At 44.7% G+C, this 18037-nt stretch overlaps 1 protein-coding gene across 3 annotated transcripts in view; it reads right to left on the bottom strand.

Moving 5' to 3' along the window:
• Positions 1–17822, bottom strand: part of LOC110502172 (FTS and Hook-interacting protein homolog) — a 49373-nt gene extending 31551 nt beyond the window's left edge. For all 3 annotated transcript variants that reach the window (XR_005038845.1, XR_005038846.1, XM_036959420.1), the window contains exons 1-3: positions 17497–17822; positions 4115–4534; positions 3077–3307 (exon numbers count right to left, since the gene is read on the bottom strand). Coding sequence is in view for 1 of the 3 variants with exons in the window: in XM_036959420.1 (XP_036815315.1) it covers positions 3077–3307; positions 4115–4534; positions 17497–17625 (780 nt within the window). In the remaining 2 variants the exon portion in view is untranslated. The remainder of the gene's footprint in view (positions 1–3076; positions 3308–4114; positions 4535–17496) is intronic.
• Positions 17823–18037: the final 215 nt, after the last annotated feature.

The raw sequence follows: 18037 nt of genomic DNA, 5'->3' as shown, positions 1-18037 counted from the left end.
TGCTGACGTTAGCCCTGTTATACCAGCCTGCTGACGTTAGCCCTGTTATACCAGCCTGCTGACGTTAGCCCTGTTATACCAGCCTGCTGACGTTAGCCCTGTTATACCAGCCTGCTGACGTCAGCCCTGTTATACCAGCCTGCTGACGTCAGCCCTGTTATACCAGCCTGCTGACGTTAGCCCTGTTATACCAGCCTGCTGACGTTAGCCCTGTTATACCAGCCTGCTGACGTTAGCCCTGTTATACCAGCCTGCTGACGTTAGCCCTGTTATACCAGCCTGCTGACGTTAGCCCTGTTATACCAGCCTGCTGACGTTAGCCCTGTTATACCAGCCTGCTGACGTTAGCCCTGTTATACCAGCCTGCTGACGTTAGCCCTGTTATACCAGCCTGCTGACGTTAGCCCTGTTATACCAGCCTGCTGACGTTAGCCCTGTTATACCAGCCTGCTGACGTTAGCCCTGTTATACCAGCCTGCTGACGTTAACCCTGTTATACCTGCCTGCTGACGTTAACCCTGTTATACCAGCCTGCTGACGTTAGCCCTGTTATACCAGCCTGCTGACGTTAGCCCTGTTATACCAGCCTGCTGACGTTAGCCCTGTTATACCAGCCTGCTGACGTTAGCCCTGTTATACCAGCCTGCTGACGTTAGCCCTGTTATACCAGCCTGTTGACGTTAGCCCTGTTATACCAGCCTGCTGACGTCAGCCCTGTTATACCAGCCTGCTGACATCAGCCCTGTTATACCAGCCTGCTGACGTTAGCTATACCAGCTAAATACTTTAATAAATATATGTAATAAGCCAACAACATAACTATGTTTGTACATGTGGGCAATCGGATCGCGACTACAACTCATAAGTATTTCACCACACTGTTGTTGTTGTTACATTAGTAAAGTAAAAACTCACCCTTTAATCTAATCCAAACAAATCAGATGAAATGAAGACCCTACATCTATGTTTCATCACTTTTGTTGATGAGAATTTTCCTGTATAGAAAGGAAATGCAAACTTGTAGCTTTATTCAAGGTTTTAAAAAAAAAGGCCTTCTAAAAGTTGGTCATTCCCAAAAAAAATGTCAAGACTTGATTTGTCCTAACGGAAAAATGTATCAAACCTAACAAACACAGCAATTGGGGGAGGAGAGCCTTGGTCATGAAGAACCCGAGTTCCTCGGTGGAGATGGGAGAGCCTTTCAAAAGGACAACCCTCTCTGCAGCAATCCACCAATCAGGCCTTTATGGTAGAGTGGCCAGACAGAACCCACTCCTCATTAAAAGGCATGACAGCCCACTTGCAGTTGGCCAAAAGGCACTTAAAAGGACTCTCAGACCATGAGAAACAAGATAGAACTCTTTGGCCTGATTGCCAAGCGTCACATCTGGAGGAAACCTGGCATCCCTACTCATCTCTTTCCTCTACATTAGTGCCAGGGGAGTGGTGCACTGTGAGTGAAGTGCTGAAAGACTCATTTCCAGAAGCACACAGGCACAGAAGTTGGTCAAATGAACCCAGAAGTCTACTGAAGAGTGACTTTGTCCTAGTGTTTGATGGCTAACTACATTTTAAACATCACACACACTAGGTTGCGTTTTGAAATTGCATGTAACTGCTAGCAAAGAGTTCTCTTAAACACCCCCCCCCCCCCCCCCCCCCGACAACCACGTGAGTGCCACCCATCCGCCCTTTCAAGGGACAGCTGAAATTTTTTTTTGACTCACCTATGTGACTCAAATATTTGAGGGTACATTGTGCTTGATTGAGCGTGGAACACTCCAAAGACATTTTATTCATGGTCTTTTAGTCCTTCATCATCATCATCATCATCATTGAAACAACAACACACTTTCATTGTGCTCCTAAATGTCTGTGTGGTCCCTTTAAAAAGAATATCCTTTAAATAAAGAGTCACCAGAACTAACCTTCTCAGTCCTAAAAAAACAATAGAGTCACCAGAACTAACCTTCTCAGTCCTAAAAAAACAATAGAGTCACCAGAACTAACCTTCTCAGTCCTAAATTAAAAAAAAAAAAATTATCCCCGCTTTCTTTTTTTGTCATGGTATCGAGTATTGTGACCTGGTATTGGTTTCAAAGTCTAAATTCTTGTTTCGTGACAACACTAGACACACCATCATCATCACCGGGGGGGGGGGGGGGGGGTCAGCATGTGTCTGTCAGAGGGGATACAGACCGTCGTTCCAGATCCTTAGTGAGATACAAGCAGCCCACAAACCCACAGAGAGAAACTTAGTGGAGGCAATAGTGAATCATGGGTTTAAACATGTAGCACTTTGTTCGTGTAGTCGTGGGCGGTGTTTGCAGACTTTTGTTTGTACAGCTTTGACAGTGCTACCGTATTTTTTTTGACACACAAAGACACAAACGACGTTCCGTAGTATGTATGTCTTGAAGCTAATAGCAGTGACGCTACTACTGTGTAACTCCGGTAGGGCAACATCTGAAAAATAGCACACTTGGTGGTGTGTACCGGTGATCAACCAGTCGGCGAAAGCCAACATCAGCCACGACAGAAAACGGTTGATTGGTCAAGGGCAATGAATACAATTATCTTGGCTTTAGAGTGGATTTAGCCTTTTGAGTTGTCTCGCTGAAATGTTCTTACTCTTTCAAATGACTGCTCGACTTGTTGACTGCTCGATCCACACTGCAGACATTGTGGGCTAGGTTAGGAATGCTGTGTTGCGGGTGTGGCGTAACATTTGACGTGGCTTCATTACGTCAGGTTATATATTACGTCACTTTATATAGCTTTGCACGTCAACTTCGACATCGGTTTTTCACATCGCCGTTAAAACTAGACAAGACGTCGCATTTTTAGCTAATATCGGCCGATTCCGATACGTTCACCGATAGATCGTGAACAGAAAGAGCCATGTCCCATACCACCCTTACCCCATTAGTTCGCTTTGTGTCTAAACTTTTCACGTGTAATTAATTGCTTTCTGCTGTTGTAATGCAGGGCTCCCTTGGAAAAAAAAGAGACATTTGTCTCAATGGGACTCAACTGCCTGAACAAAAGTTAAATAAAAACACATTAAACCACTCACCGGGCAGAAGTAGGAGTTCTCAGCAATGTAGCGTGCCACGCCCTGGTTGCTGGCGGAGGTTGCCATGACGAGGAGGAGGGCGTCGCGGGCCTGCTGTCCGATGGCCCCGTCACGGTGGATGAAGGGAACCAGCAGGGAGAAGATGAGCAGGTTGGTCGGACCGTGTTGGGCCGGGGCCGACCTGAACAACAGCTCCAACACAGCAGGAGCACGCGCCATCGACACACAGATCTGGTGATGTTGAGATCACAATATCTTGTTCATTTCATGAAACATAAAACACACAAAACGACATGACACAATGAACTATAAAAAGGTATGAACTACAAAAGGTTTAACAGCTCAACAGTAGCCATCCACCACTCCAACCATCTCATGCCAGCCACACCTCCAAATGCCACCCACGCCTCCAACCACCTCATGTCATCCACGCCTCCAACCATCTCATGCCATCCACGCCTCCAACCATCTCATGCCAGCCACACCTCCAACCATCTCCTGTCCTCCACCACTCCAACCATCTCATGCCAGCCACGCCTCCAAATGCCACCCACGCCTCCAACCACCTCATGTCCTCCACACCTCCAACCATCTCATGTCCTCCACACCTCCAACCATCTCATGCCATCCACCACTCCAACCATCTCATGCCAGCCACGCCTCCAAATGCCACCCACGCCTCCAACCACCTCATGTCATCCACGCCTCCAACCATCTCATGCCATCCACGCCTCCAACCATCTCATGCCATCCACCACTCCAACCATCTCATGTCCTCCACACCTCCAACCATCTCATGCCATCCACCACTCCAACCATCTCATGCCAGCCACGCCTCCAAATGCCATCCACGCCTCCAACCATCTCATGCCATCCACGCATCCAACCATCTTTGCATTGTTTTTCTTTTGTCTGCCTTCTGTGTATTCCATCAGGGACCACGTTGGAAACAAGTGGAATTGCGTTCACGTGTTATCCCCCCGAGTTGTACTCAAAGCATCTTTTCCCAATAACAATCAACCAATCTGTTCCACCCACCTGGTTGAGCAGCAGCACTAGGCTGTTCTCCAGAGAGGGAGGGCAGCCCAGCTGGGGCTCAGCACAGGCCCCCAGAAGACCCAGTAGAGGTTGCAGCACCGCCTTGTGTTGGAGCAAGGGCTGCTGAGACTGGCCTATCAGCATCTCGAACAGCTTGAGCAACGCCCCCTGGCTGTCGGGGTCCAGGCCACGCCTCAGGTGCCACTGCACCACACGCTCCAGGACGTTCTCAGACACCACCAGGTCCAGGATGGGGCCAATGGGGGGGACGTTACCGGACGTTACCGCCCCGGGGGGTCCCTCACACTCCCCCGGTCGCTCCTCGGCCAGGAGGCACAGCATCTGGTCGGTGTGGTTCCGCACCGCGGTGAGGTCATCGCTAGAGCTTGACGGATCCTGCTGCTCCAGCACCCAGGACACCTGTAGAGGAGGGAGAGAGATGGGGGGTGGGGGTTTAATCCTCAGTGTCCTTGGGGTTGGCTGGATGTCACATGCATTACTAATTAGTACCTGCATTGGGCATCAACCAATCGACTTCTGAGAATTGTTCACTTAGTGAAATTTACCCCCCCCCAAAATTCTAATTGACAAAACACAGTGTTGTGAGTGAAACCCCAAGAGTGTGAGAATGAGTTACCATGAGGGTCTGTTGTTGACTCAGTGAATGTGCTGCTTAGCAGGAAGCTCATATTGAGTTACTTTGGTGCCATTAAGATCAAGCAAAACTTCTGAAGTCGAGAACAAAATTCTTAATGTTGAAAACAAAAAGTCATGATATTGAAAGCAAAACGTAAACCCAAATATATGGAGCAAAAAAAAAAGATATTTCAAAAGGAAATAATTTTGAAATGTGCAACAAAAAAAAATGAATTCTAAATAAATAGGTTTTAATTTAAACATTTTCAATGATAACATGATTGTAATCAAACACCTCTGTCTGTATTTTTCCCCCCCCCCGGTACATTTAATAAAGCAACATACCACCCTGCATCCCACTGCTGGTTTGTCACAAGCTAAGCAGGGTCAGTCCTGGTCGGTCCCTGGATGGGAGACCAGGTGTATCTGGATGTGGTGTTGGGAGGGTTAGTAGGGGGGGGACTTCCTTCTGGTCTTAAAAGGCATTGTAGCAACTATTTCTCAACGCCAGAAAACGCATATAATAGTAACTTCGAGCACTCCAAGAAAACATTCCCAAATGACAAACTCTTAAATTAATTTGGTTATGATATGGTAACGTTGTTCTACAAATTGGGTTGGAGGTTCTCCAAATCAGCTCTAACTTCAGAAACAATCCCACACAACGCTTTGTGGTCAGCGTCACACGATAAACTAAAAACGTATTAAAAAAAATGACATTTGTGAAAATGAGGCACTTTTCATCCCTGAGAACGTCCACTGTCTGTAAGAACTTGCTCTCCCTACCATTAATGTGGCTTCTAAAGTGTCAAAACAGCCAGCAGCACCAGCAGAGAACGTGATGATTATCACAGGCATGGAAGTGCTACCTCTATGCTAACATTAACTATAGAGCTACCTCTATGCTAACATTAACTATAGAGCTACCTCTATGCTAACATTAACTAACCATAGAGCTACCTCTATGCTAACATTAACTAACCATAGAGCTACCTCTATGCTAACATTAACTAACCATAGAGCTACCTCTTTGCTAACATTAACTAACCATAGAGCTACCTCTTTGCTAACATTAACTAACCATAGAGCTACCTCTATGCTAACATTAACTAACCATAGAGCTGCCTCTATGCTAACATAAACTAACCATAGAGCTACCTCTATGCTAACATTAACTAACCATAGAGCTACCTCTATGCTAACATAAACTAACCATAGAGCTGCCTCTAAGCTAACATTAACTAACCATAGAGCTACCTCTATGCTAACATTAACTAACCATAGAGCTACCTCTATGCTAACATTAACTAACCATAAAGCTAAAACTATGCTAACATTAACTATAGAGCTACCTCTATGCTAACATTAACTAACTATAGAGCTACCTCTATGCTACAGACAATATGTTCCTCTATGCTAACATTACCTAACTACAGAGCTACCACTATGCTAACATTAACTATAGAGCAACCTCTATGCAAACATTAACTATAGAGCTACCTCTATGCAAACATTAACTATAGAGCTACCTCTATGCAAACATTAACTATAGAGCTGCCTCTATGCTAACATTAACTAACTATAGGGCTACCGCATGTAGCTCACATCTTCCTTCTAAAACCCAGATGTAAACATGCCTGCAAAGCGGTTGGTAGATAACTACTGATGCTGTCACAGATAAAACTACTCTTTCCCATAGTGCTAAGGTGTTTGTGGGGACTGTTCCTTCACCATGTACAGTAGACTACAGACAATATGTTCCTCCATCATGTACAGTAGACTACAGACAGACACTATGTTCCTCCATCATGTACAGTAGACTAGAGACAATATGTTCCTCCATCATGTACAGTAGACTACAGACAATATGTACCTCCATCATGTACAGTAGACTACAGACAATATGTTCCTCCATCATGTACAGTAGACTACAGACACTATGTTAGTTCCTCCATCATGTACAGTAGACTACAGACAGACAATATGTTCCTCCATCATGTACAGTAGACTACAGACAGACAATGTTCCTCCATCATGTACAGTAGACTACAGACACTATTTTCCTCCATCATGTACAGTAGACTAGAGACAATGTTCCTCCATCATGTACAGTAGACTACAGACAGACAATATGTTCCTCCATCATGTACAGTAGACTACAGACAATATGTCCCTCCATCATGTACAGTAGACTACAGACACTATGTTAGTTCCTCCATCATGTACAGTAGACTACAGACAGACAATATGTTCCTCCAGTAGACTAGAGACAATATGTTCCTCCATCATGTACAGTAGACTACAGACACTATGTTAGTTCCTCCATCATGTACAGTAGACTACAGACAGACAATATGTTCCTCCATCATGTACAGTAGACTACAGACAATATGATCCTCCATCATGTACAGTAGACTACAGACACTATGTTAGTTCCTCCATCATGTACAGTAGACTACAGACAGACAATATGTTCCTCCATCATGTACAGTAGACTACAGACAATATGTCCCTCCATCATGTACAGTAGACTACAGACAATATGTTCCTCCATCATGTACAGTAGACTACAGACAGACACTATGTTCCTCCATCATGTACAGTAGACTACAGACAGACACTATGTTCCTCCATCATGTACAGTAGACTACAGACAGACAATATGTTCCTCCATCATGTACAGTAGACTACAGACAGACAATATGTTCCTCCATCATGTACAGTAGACTACAGACAATATGTTAGTTCCTCCATCATGTACAGTAGACTAGACAGACACTATGTCCCTCCATCATGTACAGTAGACTACAGACAATATGTTCCTCCATCATGTACAGTAGACTACAGACAATATGTTAGTTCCTCCATCATGTACAGTAGACTACAGACAATATGTCCCTCCATCATGTACAGTAGACTACAGACAGACAATTATGTCCCTCCATCATGTACAGTAGACTACAGACAATGTCCCTCCATCATGTACAGTAGACTACAGACACTATGTCCCTCCATCATGTACAGTAGACTACAGACAGACAATATGTTCCTCCATCATGTACAGTAGACTACAGACACTATGTCCCTCCATCATGTACAGTAGACTACAGACAGACAATATGTTCCTCCATCATGTACAGTAGACTACAGACAATATGTTAGTTCCTCCATCATGTACAGTAGACTACAGACAATATGTTCCTCCATCATGTACAGTAGACTACAGACAATATGTTCCTCCATCATGTACAGTAGACTACAGACAGACACTATGTTCCTCCATCATGTACAGTAGACTAGAGACAATATGTTAGTTCCTCCATCATGTACAGTAGACTACAGACACTATGTCCCTCCATCATGTACAGTAGACTACAGACAGACAATATGTTCCTCCATCATGTACAGTAGACTACAGACAATATGATCCTCCATCATGTACAGTAGACTACAGACAGACACTATGTTCCTCCATCATGTACAGTAGACTACAGACAATATGTCTCTCCATCATGTACAGTAGACTACAGACAGACAATATGTTCCTCCATCATGTACAGTAGACTACAGACAATATGTTCCTCCATCATGTACAGTAGACTACAGACAGACACTATGTTCCTCCATCATGTACAGTAGACGACAGACAAAATGTCCCTCCATCATGTACAGTAGACTACAGACAATATGTTAGTTCCTCCATCATGTACAGTAGACTACAGACAGACAATATGTTCCTCCATCATGTACAGTAGACTACAGACAATATGTTCCTCCATCATGTACAGTAGACTACATACAATATGTCCCTCCATCATGTACAGTAGACTACAGACAGACAATATGTTCCTCCATCATGTACAGTAGACTACAGACAATATGTTCCTCCATCATGTACAGTAGACTACAGACAGACACTATGTTCCTCCATCATGTACAGTAGACTACAGACAGACAATATGTTCCTCCATCATGTACAGTAGACTACAGACAATATGTCCCTCCATCATGTACAGTAGACTACAGACAATATGTCCCTCCATCATGTACAGTAGACTACAGACAATATGTTCCTCCATCATGTACAGTAGACTACAGACAGACACTATGTTCCTCCATCATGTACAGTAGACTAGAGACAATATGTTAGTTCCTCCATCATGTACAGTAGACTACAGGCACTATGTCCCTCCATCATGTACAGGAGACTACAGACACTATGTTAGTTCCTCCACCATGTACAGTAGACTACAGACAGACAATATGTCTCTCCATCATGTACAGTAGACTACAGACAGACAATATGTTCCTCCATCATGTACAGTAGACTACAGACAATATGTCCCTCCATCATGTACAGTAGACTACAGACAATATGTTCCTCCATCATGTACAGTAGACTACAGACAGACACTATGTTCCTCCATCATGTACAGTAGACTACAGACAATATGTTAGTTCCTCCATCATGTACAGTAGACTACAGGCACTATGTCCCTCCATCATGTACAGTAGACTACAGACAGACAATATGTTCCTCCATCATGTACAGTAGACTACAGAAACTATGGTAGTTCCTCCATCATGTACAGTAGACTACAGACAGACAATATGTTCCTCCATCATGTACAGTAGACTACAGACAGACAATATGTTCCTCCATCATGTACAGTAGACTACAGACAATATGTTCCTCCATCATGTACAGTAGACTACAGACAGACAATATGTTCCTCCATCATGTACAGTAGACTACAGACAGACACTATGTTCCTCCATCATGTACAGTAGACTACAGACAGACAATATGTTCCTCCATCATGTACAGTAGACTACAGACAATATGTTCCTCCATCACGTACAGTAGACTACAGACACTATGTTAGTTCCTCCATCATGTACAGTAGACTACAGACAGACAATATGTTCCTCCATCATGTACAGTAGACTACAGACAATATGTTCCTCCATCATGTACAGTAGACTACAGACAATATGTTCCTCCATCATGTACAGTAGACTACAGACAGACAATATGTCCCTCCATCATGTACAGTAGACTACAGACAATGTCCCTCCATCATGTACAGTAGACTACAGACAGACAATATGTTCCTCCATCATGTACAGTAGACTACAGACAATATGTTAGTTCCTCCATCATGTACAGTAGACTACAGACAATATGTCCCTCCATCATGTACAGTAGACTACAGACAGACAATATGTCCCTCCATCATGTACAGTAGACTACAGACAATGTCCCTCCATCATGTACAGTAGACTACAGACAGACAATATGTTCCTCCATCATTTACAGTAGACTACAGACAGACAATATGTCCCTCCATCATGTACAGTAGACTACAGACAGACAATATGTCCCTCCATCATGTACAGTAGACTACAGACAATATGTTAGTTCCTCCATCATGTACAGTAGACTACAGACAATATGTCCCTCCATCATGTACAGTAGACTACAGACAATATGTTCCTCCATCATGTACAGTAGACTACAGACAGACAATATGTTCCTCCATCATGTACAGTAGACTACAGACAATATGTTCCTCCATCATGTACAGTAGACTACAGACAATATGTTCCTCCATCATGTACAGTAGACTACAGACAGACAATATGTCCCTCCATCATGTACAGTAGACTACAGACAATGTCCCTCCATCATGTACAGTAGACTACAGACAGACAATATGTTCCTCCATCATGTACAGTAGACTACAGACAATATGTTAGTTCCTCCATCATGTACAGTAGACTACAGACAATATGTCCCTCCATCATGTACAGTAGACTACAGACAGACAATATGTCCCTCCATCATGTACAGTAGACTACAGACAATGTCCCTCCATCATGTACAGTAGACTACAGACAGACAATATGTTCCTCCATCATTTACAGTAGACTACAGACAGACAATATGTCCCTCCATCATGTACAGTAGACTACAGACAGACAATATGTCCCTCCATCATGTACAGTAGACTACAGACAATATGTTAGTTCCTCCATCATGTACAGTAGACTAGACAATATGTCCCTCCATCATGTACAGTAGACTACAGACAATATGTTCCTCCATCCTGTACAGTAGACTACAGACAATATGTTCCTCCATCATGTACAGTAGACTACAGACAATATGTCCCTCCATCATGTACAGTAGACTACAGACAATATGTTCCTCCATCATGTACAGTAGACTACAGACAATATGTTCCTCCATCATGTACAGTAGACTACAGACAGACAATATGTCCCTCCATCATGTACAGTAGACTACAGACAGACACTATGTTCCTCCATCATGTACAGTAGACTAGAGACAATATGTTAGTTCCTCCATCATGTACAGTAGACTACAGACACTATGTCCCTCCATCATGTACAGTAGACTACAGACAGACAATATGTTCCTCCATCATGTACAGTAGACTACAGACACTATGTTAGTTCCTCCATCATGTACAGCAGACTACAGACAGACAATATGATCCTCCATCATGTACAGTAGACTACAGACAATATGTTCCTCCATCATGTACAGTAGACTACAGACAGACACTATGTTCCTCCATCATGTACAGTAGACTACAGACACTATGTTAGTTCCTCCATCATGTACAGTAGACTACAGACAATATGTTCCTCCATCATGTACAGTAGACTACAGACAATATGTTCCTCCATCATGTACAGTAGACTACAGACAGACACTATGTTCCTCCATCATGTACAGTAGACTACAGACAATATGTCCCTCCATCATGTACAGTAGACTACAGACAGACAATATGTCCCTCCATCATGTACAGTAGACTACAGACAGACAATATGTTCCTCCATCATGTAGACTACAGACAATATGTTCCTCCATCATGTACAGTAGACTACAGACAATATGTCCCTCCATCATGTACAGTAGACTACAGACAATATGTCCCTCCATCATGTACAGTAGACTACAGACAATATGTTCCTCCATCATGTACAGTAGACTACAGACAGACACTATGTTCCTCCATCATGTACAGTAGACTAGAGACAATATGTTAGTTCCTCCATCATGTACAGTAGACTACAGGCACTATGTCCCTCCATCATGTACAGTAGACTACAGACAGACAATATGTTCCTCCATCACGTACAGTAGACTACAGACACTATGTTAGTTCCTCCATCATGTACAGTAGACTAAAGACAGACAATATGTTCCTCCATCATGTACAGTAGACTACAGACAGACACTATGTTCCTCCATCATGTACAGTAGACTACAGACAGACACTATGTTCCTCCATCATGTACAGTAGACTACAGACAGACACTATGTTCCTCCATCATGTACAGTAGACTACAGACAGACAATATGTTCCTCCATCATGTACAGTAGACTACAGACAGACACTATGTTCCTCCATCATGTACAGTAGACTACAGACAATATGATCCTCCATCATGTACAGTAGACTACAGACAGACACTATGTTCCTCCATCATGTACAGTAGACTACAGACAATATGTTAGATCCTCCATCATGTACAGTAGACTACAGACAGACACTATGTTCCTCCATCATGTACAGTAGACTACAGACAGACACTATGTTCCTCCATCATGTACAGTAGACTACAGACAGACAATATGTTCCTCCATCATGTACAGTAGACTACAGACAATATGTTCCTCCATCATGTACAGTAGACTACAGACAGACACTATGTTCCTCCATCATGTACAGTAGACTACAGACAATATGTTAGATCCTCCATCATGTACAGTAGACTACAGACAGACACTATGTTCCTCCATCATGTACAGTAGACTACAGACAATATGTTCCTCCATCATGTACAGTAGACTACAGACAGTATGTTCCTCCATCATGTACAGTAGACTACAGACAGACAATATGTTCCTCCATCATGTACAGTAGACTACAGACAATATGTTCCTCCATCATGTACAGTAGACTACAGACAATATGTTCCTCCATCATGTACAGTAGACTACAGACAATATGTCCCTCCATCATGTACAGTAGACTACAGACAATATGTTAGTTCCTCCATCATGTACAGTAAACTACAGACAGACAATATGTTCCTCCATCATGTACAGTAGACTACAGACAATATGTTCCTCCATCATGTACAGTAGACTACAGACAATATGTTAGTTCCTCCATCATGTACAGTAGACTACAGACAGACACTATGTCCCTCCATCATGTACAGTAGACTACAGACAATATGTTAGTTCCTCCATCATGTACAGTAGACTACAGACACTGTTAGTTCCTCCATCATGTACAGTAGACTACAGACAATATGTTCCTCCATCATGTACAGTAGACTACAGACAGACAATGTTCCTCCATCATGTACAGTAGACTAGACAGACAATATGTTCCTCCATCATGTACAGTAGACTACAGACACTATGTTAGTTCCTCCATCATGTACAGTAGACTACAGACAATATGTTCCTCCATCATGTACAGTAGACTACAGACAATATGTTAGTTCCTCCATCATGTACAGTAGACTACAGACAATATGATCCTCCATCATGTACAGTAGACTACAGACAATATGTCTCTCCATCATGTACAGTAGACTACAGACAATGTTCCTCCATCATGTACAGTAGACTACAGACAGACAATATGTTCCTCCATCATGTACAGTAGACTACAGACAATATGATCCTCCATCGTATCCCTGAACCGACAAGGTGAAATATCTGTCGATGTGACCTTGAGCAAGGCACTGAACCCTAATTGCTACAGGGTCACCATCAATAGCGGCTGATCCCTGGCCGCGTGAACCCACTCACATTAGGTTGTCTGAGGGAGATTCGGGATATGCAAAACACATATTTTGATCGCAGTCGTACAGGTTACCCACTCGTACAAGCAGTGAAACAAGACAGATATATAGGGGCTCCTGAGTGGAGAGAGAGAGAGACCTTGAGATCCTGACAGTGATGGGTCAATAGAGACCTTGAGATGCTGACAGTGACGGGTCAATAGAGACCTTGAGATGCTGACAGTGATGGGTCAATAGAGACCTTGAGATGCTGACAGTGATGGGTCAATAGAGACCTTGAGATGCTGACAGTGACAGGTCAATAGAGACCTTGAGATGCTGACAGTGATGGGTCAATAGAGACCTTGAGATGCTGACAGTGATGGGTCAATAGAGACCTTGAGATGTTGACAGTGACGGGTCAATAGAGACCTTGAGATGCTGACAGTGACAGGTCAATAGAGACCTTGAGATGCTGACACTGATGGGTCAATAGAGACCTTGAGATGCTGACACTGATGGGTCAATAGAGACCTTGAGATGCTGACAGTGATGGGTCAATAGAGACCTTGAGATGCTGACAGTGATGGGTCAATAGAGACCTTGAGATGCTGACAGTGACGGGTCAATAGAGACCTTGAGATGCTGACAGTGACAGGTCAATAGAGACCTTGAGATGCTGACAGTGATGGGTCAATAGAGACCTTGAGATGTTGACAGTGACGGGTCAATAGAGACCTTGAGATGCTGACAGTGACGGGTCAATAGAGACCTTGAGATGCTGACAGTGACGGGTCAATAGAGACCTTGAGATGTTGACAGTGACAGGTCAATAGAGACCTTGAGATGCTGACAGTGATGGGTCAATAGAGACCTTGAGATGCTGACAGTGATGGGTCAATAGAGACCTTGAGATGCTGACAGTGATGGGTCAATAGAGACCTTGAGATGCTGACAGTGATGGGTCAATAGAGACCTTGAGATGCTGACAGTGATGGGTCAATAGAGACCTTGAGATGCTGACAGTGATGGGTCAATAGAGACCTTGAGATGCTGACAGTGACAGGTCAATAGAGACCTTGAGATGCTGACAATGGCAGGTCAATAGAGACCTTGAGATGCTGACAGTATTGGGTCAATAGAGACCTTGAGATCCTGACAGTGACGGGTCAATAGAGACCTTGAGATGCTGACAGTGACAGGTCAATAGAGACCTTGAGATGCTGACAGTGATGGGTCAATAGAGACCTTGAGATGCTGACAGTGATGGGTCAATAGAGACCTTGAGATGCTGACAGTGACGGGTCAATAGAGACCTTGAGATGCTGACAGTGACGGGTCAATAGAGACCTTGAGATGCTGACAGTGATGGGTCAATAGAGACCTTGAGATGCTGACAGTGACGGGTCAATAGAGACCTTGAGATGCTGACAGTGATGGGTCAATAGAGACCTTGAGATGCTGACAGTGACAGGTCAATAGAGACCTTGAGATGCTGACAGTGATGGGTCAATAGAGACCTTGAGATGCTGACAGTGACAGGTCAATAGAGACCTTGAGATGCTGACAGTGATGGGTCAATAGAGACCTTGAGATGCTGACAGTGACGGGTCAATAGAGACCTTGTGATGCTGACAGTGATGGGTCAATAGAGACCTTGAGATGCTGACAGTGATGGGTCAATAGAGATCTTGAGATACTGCTTCTGCTGGTAACAGAATAGCCTCTGTTGGCATGATGTGACCGGCAGTTAAAGACTAAAAGGGAGGATCAATACTCTACTGATGGGATCTGATAACGGTTGACAGACTGGTCCATCCTTCTCGACAGGCAGTCACACACACTATCCCAGGCACTTCATCTGATCCCCTACATACAATAAAGGCTGGAAAGTGCATCCCACTCTCCATACACATAATAACCCTCCCCCTACACACATTAAGCTAAAAGCCCTAGTCAGCTCGGCGCTGGGAGATGGGAGAAAGAGAGAACAGAGTTAATGAGAGACCCTCCTCTCAGCAAATGAGAGGCAGAGAGAGAGAGTGAGAGAGAGCAACAGCTTTGACAGGGTCAACCGCAGCATTATTACTTCCTGTACAGACTGTCTGGCAGGCAGAGTGTAGCATTATGATGGAAGAGCTTCCTGTTGGCAGCTTTCAGATGTGTATCTATCAATATACACTATGTATACACAAAAGTCTGAGGGCACCCCTTCAAAATGACTGGATCTGGCTATTTCAGCCACACCCGTTGCTGACAGGTGTATAAAATTGAGCACACAGCCATGCAATCAACGTAGACAAACATTGGCAGGAGAATGGCCCATAGTGAAGAGCTCAGAGACTTTCAACATGGCACCTTCATAGGATGCCACCTTTCCAACAGTCAGTTTGTCATATTTCTACCCCGGTCAACTGTAAGTGCTGTTATTGTGAAGTGGAAACGTCTAGGAGCAACAACGGCTCAGCCGCAAAGTGGTAGACCACACAAACTCACAGAATGGGACTGCCGAGTGCTGAAGTGTGTAGCAAGAAAAAAAAGTCTGTCCTCAGTTGCAACACTCACTACCGAGTTCCAAACTGCCTTTGGAAGCAACGTCAGCACAAGAACTGTTCGTCGGGGGCTTCATGAAATGCGTATCCATGGCAAAGGAACCGCACAGAAGCCTAAGATCACCATGCGCAATGCCAAGCATCGGCTCGAGTGGTGTAAAGCTCGCCACCATTGGACTCTGGAGCAGTGGAAACGCGTTCTCTGGAGTGATGAATCACGCTTCACCCTCTGGCAGTACGACAGACGAATCTTGGTTTGGCGGATGCCAGGAGAACGCTACCTGCCCCAATGCATAGTGCCAACTGTAAAGTTTGGTGGAAGAGGAATAATGGTCTGGGGCTGTTTTTCACAATGGTCTGAGGCTGTTTTTCATGGTTCGGGGTAGGCCCCTTAGATCCAGTGAAGGGAAATCTTCACGCTACAGCATACCATGACATTCTAGACGATTCTGTGCTTCCAACTTTGTGGCAAGAGTTTGGGAAAGGCCCTTCCTTGTTTCAGCATGACAATGCCCCTGTGCATAAAGCGAAGTTCATACAGAAATGGTCTGTCAAGATCGTTGTGGAAGAACTTGACTGGCCAGCAGAGCCCTGACCTCAACTCTATCGAACACGTTTGGGATGAATTGGAACGCAGACTGAAAGCCAGGCCTAATCACCCCAACATCAGTGCCAACCTCACTAACGCTCATGGCTGAATGGAAGCAAGTCCCTGCAGCAATGTTCCAAGATCAAGTGGAAGCTGTTATAGCAGCAAAGGGCGGACCAACTCCATATTAAATCCCATGATTTTGGAATGAGATGTTCAACGAGCAGGTGTGCGTCATGTCGTGTGTTTGTCATTTAGCGGAAGCTTCTATCCAAAGTGACTTAGTCATACGTGAACGCGTCTCGACAACGCGCGCTCGAACGCGTCTCATGTCTAATTACATTTATTTTATTTAACCTTTATTCAACTTTCATTTAACTAGACAAGTCAGTTAAATAACAAATTCTTATTGACAACGACGGCCTACCCTGGGGCAAACCCGGACAACGCTGGGCCAATTGAGCCGCCCTATAGGACTTCCAATCACGGCAGGATGTGATACCGCCTGGATTCGAACCAGGAACTGTAGTGATGCCTATTGCCCTGAGATGCATATAAAGAGATGTAGATATATACTGTAGCTGTGTGTGTGTGTGCGTGCGTGATAAAAAGGTTATTCCCCTAGAGCAGGGGTAATTAAATTGTACCCTGAAGGTCCAGACTAATGCTGGTTTTCTGTTCTACCTGATAATATCATTGCACCCATCTGGTATCCCAGGTCTAAACCAGTCCATAAATTAGTATACATTTGAGCGTTCGAGTCTCACCTGTCTCCAGTGGTTCTCGAACACCATGAGGCAGGTCTCTGGGTCAGCAGTACAGGGACTGGAGGGTGCTACGTTCCTACTGGACCTGCCCCCCGGACCTCGAGGGGTCAGCCGGCTCAGCCAACTCATCCTGACCTCCAGAGGGATCAAGGGTCAGAGATCAGGGTTCAGAGAAGAGGGGGGAAGAGAGGCCCTGGCACATGAACTACAGGGTAGGAGAGAAGGAAGGGGTTGAGAGAGGGTTCAGGAGAGGAGGTGGCGGTTCAGGAGAGGCGGAGAAGGTCAGGAGAGGTGGAGGAGGGGAGTCAGGAGAGGAGGAGGGATCAGCAGAGGGGGGGGGGGGGGGGGGGGGGGGTCAGGAAAGGAGGAGGAGGGGGGGGGGTTGGGAAAGGAGGAGGAGGGAGGAGGGGTCAGGAGAGGAGGAGGAGGGGAGTCAGGAGAGGAGGAGGGATCAGCAGAGGGGGGGGGTCAGGAAAGGAGGAGGAGGGGGGGGGGGGGTTGGGAAAGGAGGAGGAGGGAGGAGGGGTCAGGAGAGGAGGAG

This window comes from Oncorhynchus mykiss, chromosome 22, assembly GCF_013265735.2.
Source record: "Oncorhynchus mykiss isolate Arlee chromosome 22, USDA_OmykA_1.1, whole genome shotgun sequence".
Taxonomy (NCBI): domain Eukaryota; kingdom Metazoa; phylum Chordata; class Actinopteri; order Salmoniformes; family Salmonidae; genus Oncorhynchus; species Oncorhynchus mykiss.
Note: the sequence above shows the minus strand (reverse complement) of the source record. Positions and strands in the feature narration are given on the sequence as shown.